The sequence below is a fragment of the Octodon degus genome, unplaced genomic scaffold, assembly GCF_000260255.1.
Source record: "Octodon degus isolate 3935 unplaced genomic scaffold, OctDeg1.0 scaffold00148, whole genome shotgun sequence".
Lineage (NCBI taxonomy): Eukaryota > Metazoa > Chordata > Mammalia > Rodentia > Octodontidae > Octodon > Octodon degus.
The window spans coordinates 3,630,441-3,642,764 of NW_004524724.1; the positions used below are offsets into that span (position 1 = coordinate 3,630,441).

The 12,324-nt window shown below is 44.1% G+C and overlaps 1 protein-coding gene across 1 annotated transcript in view; it reads left to right on the forward strand.

Annotated features, from left to right (window-relative positions):
- Lrp12 (LDL receptor related protein 12) overlaps positions 1-11,616 on the forward strand; it is a gene marked incomplete at its 5' end in the record, with an annotated part of 60,919 nt that extends 49,303 nt beyond the window's left edge. Inside the window, 3 exons of the mRNA XM_023702341.1 lie at positions 659-1,818; positions 3,252-3,384; positions 8,395-11,616. Coding sequence (XP_023558109.1) covers positions 659-1,818; positions 3,252-3,384; positions 8,395-9,225 — 2,124 coding nt within the window. The remainder of the gene's footprint in view (positions 1-658; positions 1,819-3,251; positions 3,385-8,394) is intronic.
- Positions 11,617-12,324: the final 708 nt, after the last annotated feature.

The following is a 12,324-nucleotide window of genomic DNA, read 5'->3' on the forward strand; positions in this document are numbered from 1 at the left end:
GCTGCTGCTCCTGTCCCACTCGGGTGGGATTCGGAGATCACTGGAACGCTATTGGCATGTCAGTGTTTTCCTTTCATTTGTTCATTTGATAAATAAATTTATATCTTCAACTTAAATTTATGCAATATCTTGCAATTGTGTTACAGAATAGAAATTATTAAATGCAGCTGTTATGTGATTACATGAAGCATTAATGGTTTAACATAGGAGTTTACAAAACATGCTGTGGATGTATATGGAGAAATATTGTATGTGTATATATAAAGACACAAGAATAGAGAAAAATATGAAAACATTTAAAAAATCAGTTCTTTTAAATGGAGTTTTTCATTTAAAAAGGCCTATCATGGCCTTGATAGCGTTGATGCAGTGTTACATAGCCTTGTTAGGTAGCATAGCCTGTTGGCTCGTGAGTCTCAGCACTTTGCTAAGTTCTTCAGTATAGTAGCTCTTTGCAAAAATAGCATTCATTCTTCCTGTCTTTAGTTCAAGATACAAAGAGCTAATGGATGGAAAAAAATAGACACTTGATAAATTGTTGGCTAATTAGTGCCACAACTGATTTGTCATTACACCTGTTTTTTAACCAAATTTAAAAAAAAAAAAAAAAAAACATTGACCCTTGGGCTTAATCAATATTTATTTTAAAAATACCTAGATATCTTTTGAAGAGTACTTTTTCTTCCTCTCTTGCATGTCCCACATTCTCCCAGGAAAATCGGAGGAGCCCAGCTGTGCTTGTGATCAGTTTCGCTGTGGCAATGGGAAGTGTATCCCGGAAGCGTGGAAGTGTAATAACATGGACGAGTGTGGAGACAGTTCTGACGAGGAGCTCTGTGCCAGGGAGGCAAGTCCTCCAACGGCTGCTTCCTTTCAGCCCTGTGCCTATAACCAGTTCCAGTGTCTGTCCCGGTTCACCAAAGTTTACACCTGCCTCCCCAAGTCCTTAAAGTGCGATGGGAACATTGATTGCCTTGACCTGGGGGATGAGATTGATTGTGATGTGCCAACTTGTGGGCAGTGGTTAAAATATTTCTATGGCACTTTTAATTCTCCCAACTATCCGGATTTCTATCCTCCTGGAAGCAATTGTACCTGGTTGATTGACACTGGTGACCATCGTAAGGTCATCATTCGCTTCACTGACTTCAAACTTGATGGCACTGGCTATGGTGACTATGTCAAAATATATGACGGACTGGAGGAGAATCCACACAGGCTTCTGCGTGTGCTGACTGCTTTTGATTCTCACGCGCCTCTTACAGTTGTGTCTTCCTCCGGCCAAATAAGGGTACACTTTTGTGCAGATAAAGTAAATGCTGCTAGGGGATTCAATGCCACTTACCAAGTCGATGGCTTTTGTCTGCCCTGGGAAATACCCTGTGGTGGGAACTGGGGCTGCTACACTGAGCAGCAGCGCTGCGACGGGTTCTGGCACTGCCCAAGCGGGAGGGATGAAACCAACTGTACCGTGTGCCCGAAGGAGGAATTTCCGTGTTCCCGCAGTGGCGCCTGTTACCCCCGCTCCGACCGCTGCAACTACCAGAATCACTGCCCCAACGGCTCTGATGAGAAAAACTGCTTTTTCTGCCAGCCGGGCAATTTTCATTGTAAAAATAATCGTTGTGTGTTTGAGAGCTGGGTGTGTGATTCTCAGGATGACTGCGGAGATGGCAGCGACGAGGAGAACTGCCCGGTGATCGTGCCCACCAGAGTTATCACTGCAGCCGTCATCGGGAGCCTCATCTGCGGCCTGCTGCTGGTCATCGCTTTGGGGTGTACGTGCAAGCTTTACTCCCTGCGGATGTTTGAGCGGAGGTCAGTTACTGAGACAGCCATGTGGACTTAAGAGAAACATGGCCCAAATGTGTGTGTGCCACAGGCCTTTCAGTGGCACTCGCAGTATGTTTTGTTTGTATTAGCTTTAAAATATATAAATATTACTTATCACTTACAGTATTAGTGCGAAAAGCCCAGAATTCAAGGCTAAGCTCACTGCAAACCACTACATAGGGCTATAAGTATGGGAAAAGCCAGTCTATGTTACCAGCTCCTGTTTTCAGACACGACTGGGCGCATCCAGAGAGGGGTTTGAGGCTGGAGGCTGGCTCCTGTTTTCAGATGAACTTTTTATATGAATTTGCTAGCTGTAACTTACAGTTTTAACTTTTAACCTGTGTTTTTATAAATATTCAGTAATTCCTCATTTGATAGCATGATACATTCAAAGCATTCTACAAGTGAAAAAAAAAATGAATAAGCCTTAACCTCACAAGCACTTTTCAGTTAAGCGGAAGGAAATGGGGTAGAATAAGATGGCAAACATGTAAGTGCTGTAAGAGCTGTTAAGCAAAGTGCTGTAAAAGTCGGCAAGGCCTCGTGTGACGAGGGTGAAGGCTTTCCTCAGAGAGGTGCCACCTGGAGCGTGTGAGCAGAGAGCAGGTAGATAAAAGGTCCAGGAAACTAGAAGCAGGAACATCAGGCATTGCTGAGAGAAAAAGTGCCCAGTCAATGTGTTTGGACCCCAAGATTCTAGAGGACTGATGGGTGCTGATAACAGTGCCAGGTTCCTGCCATGGTGTAGGGCCAGTGAGCCACACATCCAAGCACCCATTCAGGAGGAAGTGGTTAAGTGTTCCGAGGTGACCTTTGCGGAGGAAGCCGGCCTAGAAGAAGTGGAGGCAAAGACATTCTCTAAGATGCTGCTGTGGGACAAGGAAGGCCTTCAGGCCCCACAGGTTACTGGCAGTAAAGGTTATAGATGGCGGGGAGCTGCATGTCCTCCTAGCCGTTGCTGCCGCTTTTCAAATCCTGCCAAGTGTGAAGTGCTAAAGAAGTTTCCACCTCATACCAGAAGAGCCCAGCAAAGGATCAGAGTGTTAAGTTCCCGATGCAGGTCTCCTGGAAAGAGGATTGATGATCCTTTTGCCCTTACCTGGGAGTAACCATATTGAACCTGCTGGTTGAAACCTCTGTGAAACTGTTCGAGAGGGTCCCCTAAAGTCCAGACACAGCCTAGTGTTTCCCTTCATCCCTGTGCCTTTTAGAGGGACACCAGCCCCTTGGAACAATTGCCCAGGCTGTTGCTAGTGACAAGCTCACACACAGATTCCCTGCCTCATCCTGTGTCCTCAGTGTGGACCCCGTTTTTAAAATGTACTAGGAGTCAGGTTGTTGTAATCACTGATAATAGAAAATTACTGTTTAGACTTGCTTTTTTAAAACCATTTTTATCCCCTCTGCTCTCAAAGATCATTTGAGACCCAGTTGTCAAGAGTGGAAGCAGAATTGTTAAGGAGAGAAGCTCCTCCCTCTTATGGACAATTGATTGCTCAGGGCTTAATTCCACCAGTGGAAGATTTTCCGGTTTGTTCACCTAATCAGGTATATTGCAATTGTTTTCTTTTAATTTTTATTTTTTATTAGTCCGTGTTTGTAGTACATAGTGATTACAGTCATCATGGGGGTTGGGACATGCACACAGCATATCTTCATTGTTTCTGCCTGTCCTTCCCCTCCTCCTGGGTCCCTCCACCTCTTGGACCACTCCTCATTTGTAAAATCTCTGTCCCTATTTCCTGTAATCTTTTATTTTGCTCTGTATATTTTTGGTTTCTCATATAAGAGAAACCATGCAGTATTTAAATTTGTGTATCTGATTTATTTCACTTGATCTTATAAACTCAAGGTGCATACATGTTCCTACAAGTGACCCAGTTTGTCCTTTGTTATGGCAGAGTAAAACTCCACTGTATATAAATACCACCTTTTCTTTATCTGCTTGTCTATTGGTGCACAGAGAGGCCACTTCCAAATTTTAGCCATTATGACTTACTCTGCCATAAATATGGATATGCATATAATGCTGTAATATGAGGCTTTCACTCTTTTTAAAAGCTATCTGAAAGGGGAACTTCTGGGTTGAGTGGAATGTTATTGTTAGTGTTACAAGGAATCTCCATACCTGTAGTAGCTGCACTAGTTTACATTCCTACCAACAATGTAGAAGGGTTCTTTTTTTTTTTTTTTTTCACATAACCCCACTGGCATTGATTATTATTTGATTTCTTGATGGTAACCATATTTTCTGAAGTAAGATAGAATCTCTGTTATTTTATTTTGCATTTCACTAATGGCTGGAGAGGTTGAACTTTTTTTGTGTGTATGTATTAGCCATTTGTATGCTTTTCTGAGAAGTGTCTGTTCATTTTAGTTGCCTGTCCTTTGCTTGGGTCTTTCATTTTGGGGGTTCTAATTTTTTTGAGTTCTTTACATATTCTCGATACTAGTTCTCTGAGGAATAGCTAGCAGACTTTTTTCTTGTTCTATACATTGTCTCTTCATTCTATTGATTATTTGCTTTGTAAAAAGCTTTTTAATAGCTCAGATCGCATGTACTGATTCTCGATGTCATTTCTTGTGCATTGGGCTTCTGTTCAGTTCAGAAAGTCCTTGTCCTCTGTGCCTATGTCCTAAAGAGTTTTCCCTGTTTTATCTCCCAGCAGAGTGCTCCTGTTTGAGCGTTGCGATCCACTTTGATTTCAGGTTGACATGTGGTGAGAGATGCAGGTCTAGACTCCCTCACACATGTGGGCGGCTGGGTTTCCCAGCGCTAGTTGGTGAAGAGGCTCTCTGCCAATGTGTGTCTTGGCCCTTTGCCAGAGGTCAGATGGGGGATGCATGTGCTGGGGCTTGTTTCTGCATCTTCTGCTCTGTTCCTCTTAGCCATGTGTCTGTTTTTGTGCCAATACCATTCTCTTTTTGTACCATGTTTTATTTTGTTTTTGAGACAGGGTATTAAGTAATTCAGGCTGATTTTGAACGGACTATATAGTCCAGGCTTACCTCAAAATGTAGGTAATCCTCTTCCCTCAGCCTCCCCAGCACTCGAATTACAGGTGTATGTCACTTTGTCCAACACTGTGCTTTTCTTTGATATATAACTTTGAAGTCCCAAATTGTGGTGCCTCCTACTTTGAGCCTGTTGCCCAGGACCGCTTTTGCTGTGCTGGGATTCTTCTGGTTCCGTATGTAATTTAGGATTGCTCTCTCTAGTTCTGTTAGGAATGTTTGTAGGTATTTTGACTGGGATTGCACTAAATTGTCTATCAGTTTTGGAAGGATGGCCGTTTGCCAGTATTGCTTCTTCCTATCTGTGGGGACAACTTTTCATTGTAGGGGTCTTTCATTTCCTTGATTAGATTGATGCGTAAGTATTTTATTTTTCTTGGTGTATAGTAAGTACTATTGTCTCCCTGATTCTTTCTCCGTGGCTCCATTATTAGTGTACACGAACACCATTGGTTTTTCTGTGTTGATTTTGTATACTGCTATATTACTAGAATATGGTTAATTCTAGGAGTCTTTTGATATACTGTAATTTCTGATTATATTTCAGTAGTTCTTAAAAATTTCATTATACCTGTATAGATCTGTACCAATAAAGGAAGAGGGCCAACTAGATAGCTCAGCAGATGAAAGCACCTGCTTAGGCAGACACAGGGCCTGGGGCTTGATCCCCGGCGTGCTGTGCTGGCCCCGCCCCTGGGTGTGCTGAGACAGTGAATGATACTGGGTGTGTTGGCGTGCACCTATAATTCCAGTGCTTGGGAGGCTGAAAAGAGGATCAATGAGTCTAACCTACATAGAAAGACCCTGTAGACCCTGTACTAAATTTAAAAAAAAAAATTTTTTAAAGCCAATAAAAGAACTCTTGACCAAAAGGATTTCTGCAGTCAAATCAAGGATAAAATATATGGAGAATTTGAAATCGTATATTTTCATTACATTTCAATAAATACCACAAAAAAGAACATTTTTACTTCTCTTAGTTGGCCTTGATTCTTGAGCATCTTACTGTCTAGATAATTTAGTGCGCTGAGCTTCAAAAGTCACTTTGGCAAACTACGTGGACTGAACAGGTAGAGATTTAATAATGAATAATAAAATTAATGTAGTAGTAAAATACTACATGATAACTTAATCAGCTCTGAGTGAAAGTAATGGAATGAAGTTAACGTTTCTGCCTCACTTCAGGGAAAACTTTTAGGTTGGATTTTACACTAAAACTTCAGCTGGTTTGCTTGTATAGTGATTTATTCTTATTAATGTTTCATGATTCTTTAAACTTCTTACTGAGCTTTTTAAAATTTACTTTTTCAAGACTTAAAAATGTGCCATAATTCATTTTAAGACCTAAGGATTTATAAACAGTTAAATTGTAAATTTATCAAAGAACGGTTATAATGATTGTCCTTGGTTAAGAGTTAAAAATTGGTAAATACTGGTTTTGCAATGATTTAACCATTTTAAGTGGAACACATTTCACTTTTGGTAAATGAGATTTCTGGTCACCCCAGTTTGTTACTCCATCTGAGTCTTTTAGGAAATCTTTGAAATTTTTTAGGAAAAAAAATTTTCCTTTTTTTAGGAAAACTGAGAAATTGCAGTTTTTAAATACTTTCCAGATGTTGTTTGTAATTCACAATTTCTGTTCTTTGGAAATTTCCCTTCCTTACCATCTTTCTTTTGTGTGCACAGTGGAGAAGTAGCCTACACCGTGCCTTCCTTTTGTGCTAGCATTGCTGTGGAGGAAATGGTTGGTCTTCTCCCATCCTTGCCTGCACCCCACCCCAGGCCAGGCCCACAGGGCACCCAGGGCAGGGCTCACTGCAGCGCCCCAGGCCCCTGTGTGGGCTGGGAATGGGGCTGACTGACCAGCCCAGAGAGTACCACTGCATGGGCGCTGGGGCAGCCCCGAGCCTCCCTGTCACGTGTGCTCAGGGGACTGCTGTGAGCTTACTGTCTGTCCCTGCAGAGGCAACCTGAGCAGCCTCTCATCGCTGGGCTCCTGGCTGTTCTCCGGCTGGCACAGGCCCCCAGGCAGAGCCCCGTGGTCTGGCAGGACATTCCACTGCACACACAGCCTCTCCAGCCTTCATTTACCTTCTGTGTGAGTTCTGCTTCAGCCAGGCTTGAATAGGTCCATTAGTGAAGAGCTGGTTGTTTTCTTTACTAAGATTAAACTCTCAAGTTTGAAACTTTTGCTGTTTGTAGAAAATTTTAAAAAGAAATCTGATTTGCCATCTTACTTGAAATAGAAATGTTTTCTGAGGAAGCTTGTTGCTTCGTAGATTGAAGAAGTGTGAAAGTACCCACACAGTTAGGTTGGGGGCCCTGGGATAAGCCGGCAAACGCTGCACAGCATAACCAGCTGCGGTCCTGCTGCTCTATCCTCAGGACTCAGGCCTCGACTTATGTGGGATGGGAGCTGTGCCACAGCTCCATCTGAAGAGGCCATCAGCACTCTCCTCCAAAGGAGGATCCTGAGGCCACCTCAGCTCCACCTGGAGAGGCCGTCAGCACTGACCTCTAAAGGCGGGTCCTGACGCCACCCGTGTCCCTGACTGCTGGCTGTGCTTTAGCCTCTCAGTGGCCCCTTGGGCTCCGAGGTTCATTACTCTTCATAAGCACTAGGTGGAGCCTAAGGTCTACCTAAGTACTGTGCAGTGTTTAAACAGTGGCATTTGTCTAGAAAAGATTTTTAAATTGGACAATATAGTTATTTTTTATATATGCTAGTTAAAAGTCAGTTTTCAAAGAGTAAGGATACAGCGATGTATTAACCCAAAACTGTAGAAAATAAAACAACCCTTAAAGACAAGGGGATGAATGCAGATACTTCTGTATATTGACATACAAAAGATTTTTTTTTCTGGGCTGTATTACAAATGGATTAATTCCTTTAATTGTGATAGTGTAACTAAATGTTAATATTTGTGCATTCCACAAAACCTTGATGCCCAACTCTGAAATATAATTCCCACACTTAAATTTAGGAAAATTTAACCGTGTAAATCAAGTCTGACTTGCTTTATGTTTAAAAAACAGAAAAGACTCAGTTGTCAGACCAGCTCACCTGGTGAGATGCTGTGATTGTGGCCTTCCTCCTCCTACGCGCAGGGAATGATTGCATTTTCTCCCCTTGCTGTTACTTGTGGACTGGATTTTTATATTCGGTCTTGATACCAAGTAACTGTTACCGTGAACATTAAGCACAGCTATGGAAGCTGAATATAAAGTGAAGCATTGAGGAATTGGTAGTACAGTGAGCAGCGACTCCTGTTACAGATTAGATTCTAGAGCAGAGCGAGCCGCAGAACGTGATTTACCCTCCATAAATACTAACAGAAGTGGAAGTTCTAGCCAGAACATATTTTTACCAGTAGTTGAAACAGTTAAATTTTTTGCATGAAATTCACGTGTTGCCTAGAAAGCCCAGGGAACAAGACTGGAGAAGGCCCAGCCTGGCGCTGCGGCCTGGGCCTGGCGTGGGCCTGTCTGAGGAGCGCAGCCCTGGGGCGCGTGCTCAGCGAGCGCTCTGCTCTCTCCTAGGCGTCCGTGCTGGAGAACCTGCGGCTGGCCGTGCGCTCGCAGCTGGGCCTCACGTCCATCCGGCTGCCCATGGCGGGCAGGTCCGGCAGCCTCTGGAGCCGCCTCTGCAGCTTCGCCAGGTCGCGGCACTCAGGTGGCCTGGCCTTGGGCTCGGCGGACGGCGACGAGGTGGTGCCTGGCCCGGGCTCCGGCAGAGACGCAGAGCGAGGCCACGGGCACAGGAGTCTGTTCTCCGTGGAGTCCGATGACACCGACACGGAGGCTGAGCGGAGGGACGCCGGGGGCGCGGCGGGGGGCGTAGCTGCGCCCCTGCCTCAGAAGGTGGCCCCGGGATCGGCTGTGGAGGCCGCAGGGGGCATGCAGGGCACACGGAGCGCGACCGAGGCGGCCCAGGCCAGGGACAGGGACAGGGACGCGGCGCGTGCAGAGGCCCCAGGCGCCAGCCCCGCCCGGCCCCCACTGTCCAGCGCGCTGAGCCGAGTCACACAGGGACTGCGCTGGGTGCGGCTCACGCTGGGGCGCGCAGGACCCTTGCCGCAGAGCCAGAGCCCGCTGAGACGGCTGGAGCCCGCGGCGGTGGCACGCCGCGATGAGGAGACCGAGGACGACGACGTGGAGCTGCTAGTCCCCGCGGCCGATGGCGCCGACTGCGCCCGGCCGCTGCTCGACCTGGCACCCGAGCCAGTGCCGGGGCTCTCCGCCGCCAGGCCGGCCCGCGACGGGCCCTGCGAGCGCTGCGGCATCGTGCACACTGCCCAGGTGCCCGACCTGTGCCGGGACGCTACACGCAAGAGCGAGGCGGGTGAGGACGAGGCGCTGCTGCTGTGCTAGGCTGCCTCGCGCCGGTAGTGTGCACGGGTGCTCGCACCCGCCGCCCTTCCCGGACAAGGGCACCCCCAGGCTGCGGGGTGCTTCCTCTTTTGACCGGCTTCCGTGCAGAGTAACTTGCAACCGAGCTCTCCGTGCTTGCCAGCTCGGACACTGGTGTGACTGCACGAGACGGTAAGGTTGTTATGTACAGAGAGAACAGTACTACAGCTTTTACGCTCGCCTTTCTATTTGTGTGATACCAACTTATCTTTCATTGAATTTATCATATTATCAAAGGGAAAAATAATTCCTCAAAATTTTTCTCTTATGTTTGACATACAGTAATGTGAATTTAGTTAGAGTTAGATGCATTAACGGCAAAAAGTAAAACTTTTATAGATTTTCTAATACTGACTTTAATACTCTAACATGGTACAAACCAAATGATAAAATCCCAAGTCATTTCTGTTTTCATCTCTATTTAGGGACAGAATTAAGCAGATGAAGATACTCTACTATGCATTAACCCTTGAACTTTATACCATATGTACAGAAATTGTACATGCTGAGTTCCAGCCGGTAATGTCTCCCTCACGTCCCAGGGCTTGCTTGCATTGCACCCTACGGATTTGCACTAAAGTCGTGTCAAGGTCTCAGATGAGCTAGGTGCACAAGCGCTGTCACTTTAAATACTATTATTTGCTACCATGGTGACTGTATATTTCCACAGCTTTTTTCGGGGTTGGGGAGCATTTGTGTTACAACTTGAAGTTGCTTTGCCAGTTTCATATTTATTTGTTGTATTTAAAAACTGCGTTATTGTAAGAGTGATTTTTTTCAATATATTTTATTCATGGGGGATCATGCTGTAATTTTGAAGAAAAGCGAATTAAGATGTAATTCAGCTTGCCTCCCTTTTTAAGTAGAGTGAATTGCAGAACCTGTTTATTTTTTTATTGTCAACTCCTGTTTATTTATTTTCTAGCTATCTGTTTTAGTAGCTTCATGACTGAGTACGAAAATGTGTGTGATTCTTGCTATTTATTAAATTTAAGTGCTTTGCTGGATGTTACTTTTAAAGCATGTTTGAGGTCTGTGTACTTGTGTTATGCTGTCAGGAAGAACTGACTGAAATGTTTTAATATGTATCAAAATTAAAATGATTTTTTATTGCCTTGAGGTACTTTTTAAATCAAAGTTGTTCTTTATTTTTGTTGAATTGTGGTACAAATATAGGTTTGGGCTATAAATATCTAATGTAGAAGAAAGTGAAAGCAGGTCTATTCTCCTTTACTACTGTAGAGAGAAACAGTGATTTACGCTGTGCCCCGCGGGAGAGTCCCCCAGGACGGGAGCAGCGTAGCGTGCTGCTCTTGTGTGGTGACCGTGAAAGACAGCAGCTCACCTGGTTCTCTTTTCATAGTATTTTTACATATGCTTCAGGGCCCTAAAGAATATGCTGACAGAATTCAATTAGCAAATTAACCTTTTAAGTCCTATTAATAGTACACCATTGACTGTAGGGTTTTGGCTTTATTTTCTGGCATATGTTTCATTTAATTTTTTATTGGTTAATACACCTTCCTGCTTGAAAACAGGAGCAAGTCATCCCTCCCCGACACCCATCCTCTAGTTCCCCTTCCAAAAGACGCCAGCCAGCGCGTTCGTATGTGTCCCTGCAGAAGCAGCAGCGCGCTGTGCGCCCAGCACACAGACGGATCCACGTGTCTGCAGGAGCCGCGTGTCGCCGCAGAGTGCACTCTCCGCACATCTTCACTGCTCGCCCAGGAAAACACATCGTGCGCGTGGGACCGCTTACCGCGGAGCATGTGTTCCTTTCCACCTTTAAGCTGGGGCTTTAGCCTGAGTTTAGGGTTTTGTTGCTTGTTTGTTTGTTTTTCCAGGTGACTAGTTTTCCCAAAGCTCCTGATTAACTGAAACACTTTTGATTAATTTGAAATGCAGCTTCTGTGTAGTAAAATGTCACAGTATTTGGGTATGTTTCTAGACTAAAGCTCTTTTCAGCTAATCTGCCGCTCTTTGCGCCAACACTACGTTGGTTAGTGACTCATTTTAAAATATACCTGATATTCTTGCATGTCTTTACTTCTGAGCTGTAGAATCAGCTTGAGACCCACAAACTTTTTTTTTTGACAGATTTAATTTTGTTTATTAGCTTAGGGGAAATCTATATCATTGTCATATAAAAACCTTTTGCCTAAACCATGGTGCCCTCTAAACAGTGCCTACTTATTTGGGGGGAGGGACGTTATTTCCTTCAGATGTGGTTTAGTTTATAAAAATGCCATACATCTTTAAAATGTCATACATCCTGTTAGTCTTAACAGAGCCCATCATTTTATTACTATGATTAAATACTTTCCATGTATTACTTAGCCTAATTTTAGCATACATAAAATTATGGTCCCTATAAACAAGGTTTCTAAGAATGCATGTCGAATTGTATCACATGCTTTTTCAACATCCACAGGGATACTCGGTGATTCTCCTTTGATTCTGGTGTGGTGGATTTTATAAATATATTTTGTAATTTTAAGCCATCCTCATCTCTGCATTCCTGAAATAAATTCTATTTGACAATGTGCTTTTTGTATTTACTATATTGCTAGATTGTGTCTCCTGTTTTGTTTGAGATACTTGGTATTTATACTTGCCACTGAACCTAGTCTGTGTGTGTGTGTGTGTGTGTGTGTGTGTGTGTGTGTGTGTGTATTTAAGAAGATTTGTATTAGTGTATGCTTTTGGATTTGGAAACGTTCCCCTGATTCAATGCTCTGCACCAGCTTAAATAGCTTTGGAATTTTCTTTTTTTTTTTTTTTTTTCTTCAGTATTTTAGGGAAGGGTCTACAGGGGGTTCAGGGCCTCACTACTAGATCGGACTCATAGTGATTCTCCTGTTTACAGCCTCCCATGAGCTGGGATGACCATGCCCAGTCTCAGTTGCCATCTCAGTGTGCCCCGGGGGCAGGGCCAGTACAGCTTTGGAATTTTCTGTTCCTTAAAATTTCAGTGAAATCATGGTCTGGCTGACACTTAGAAAAGGGTTTTTGACAGTTTTCTTTCTTTCTTTCTTTTTTTTTTTTTTTTTTGGCGGAACC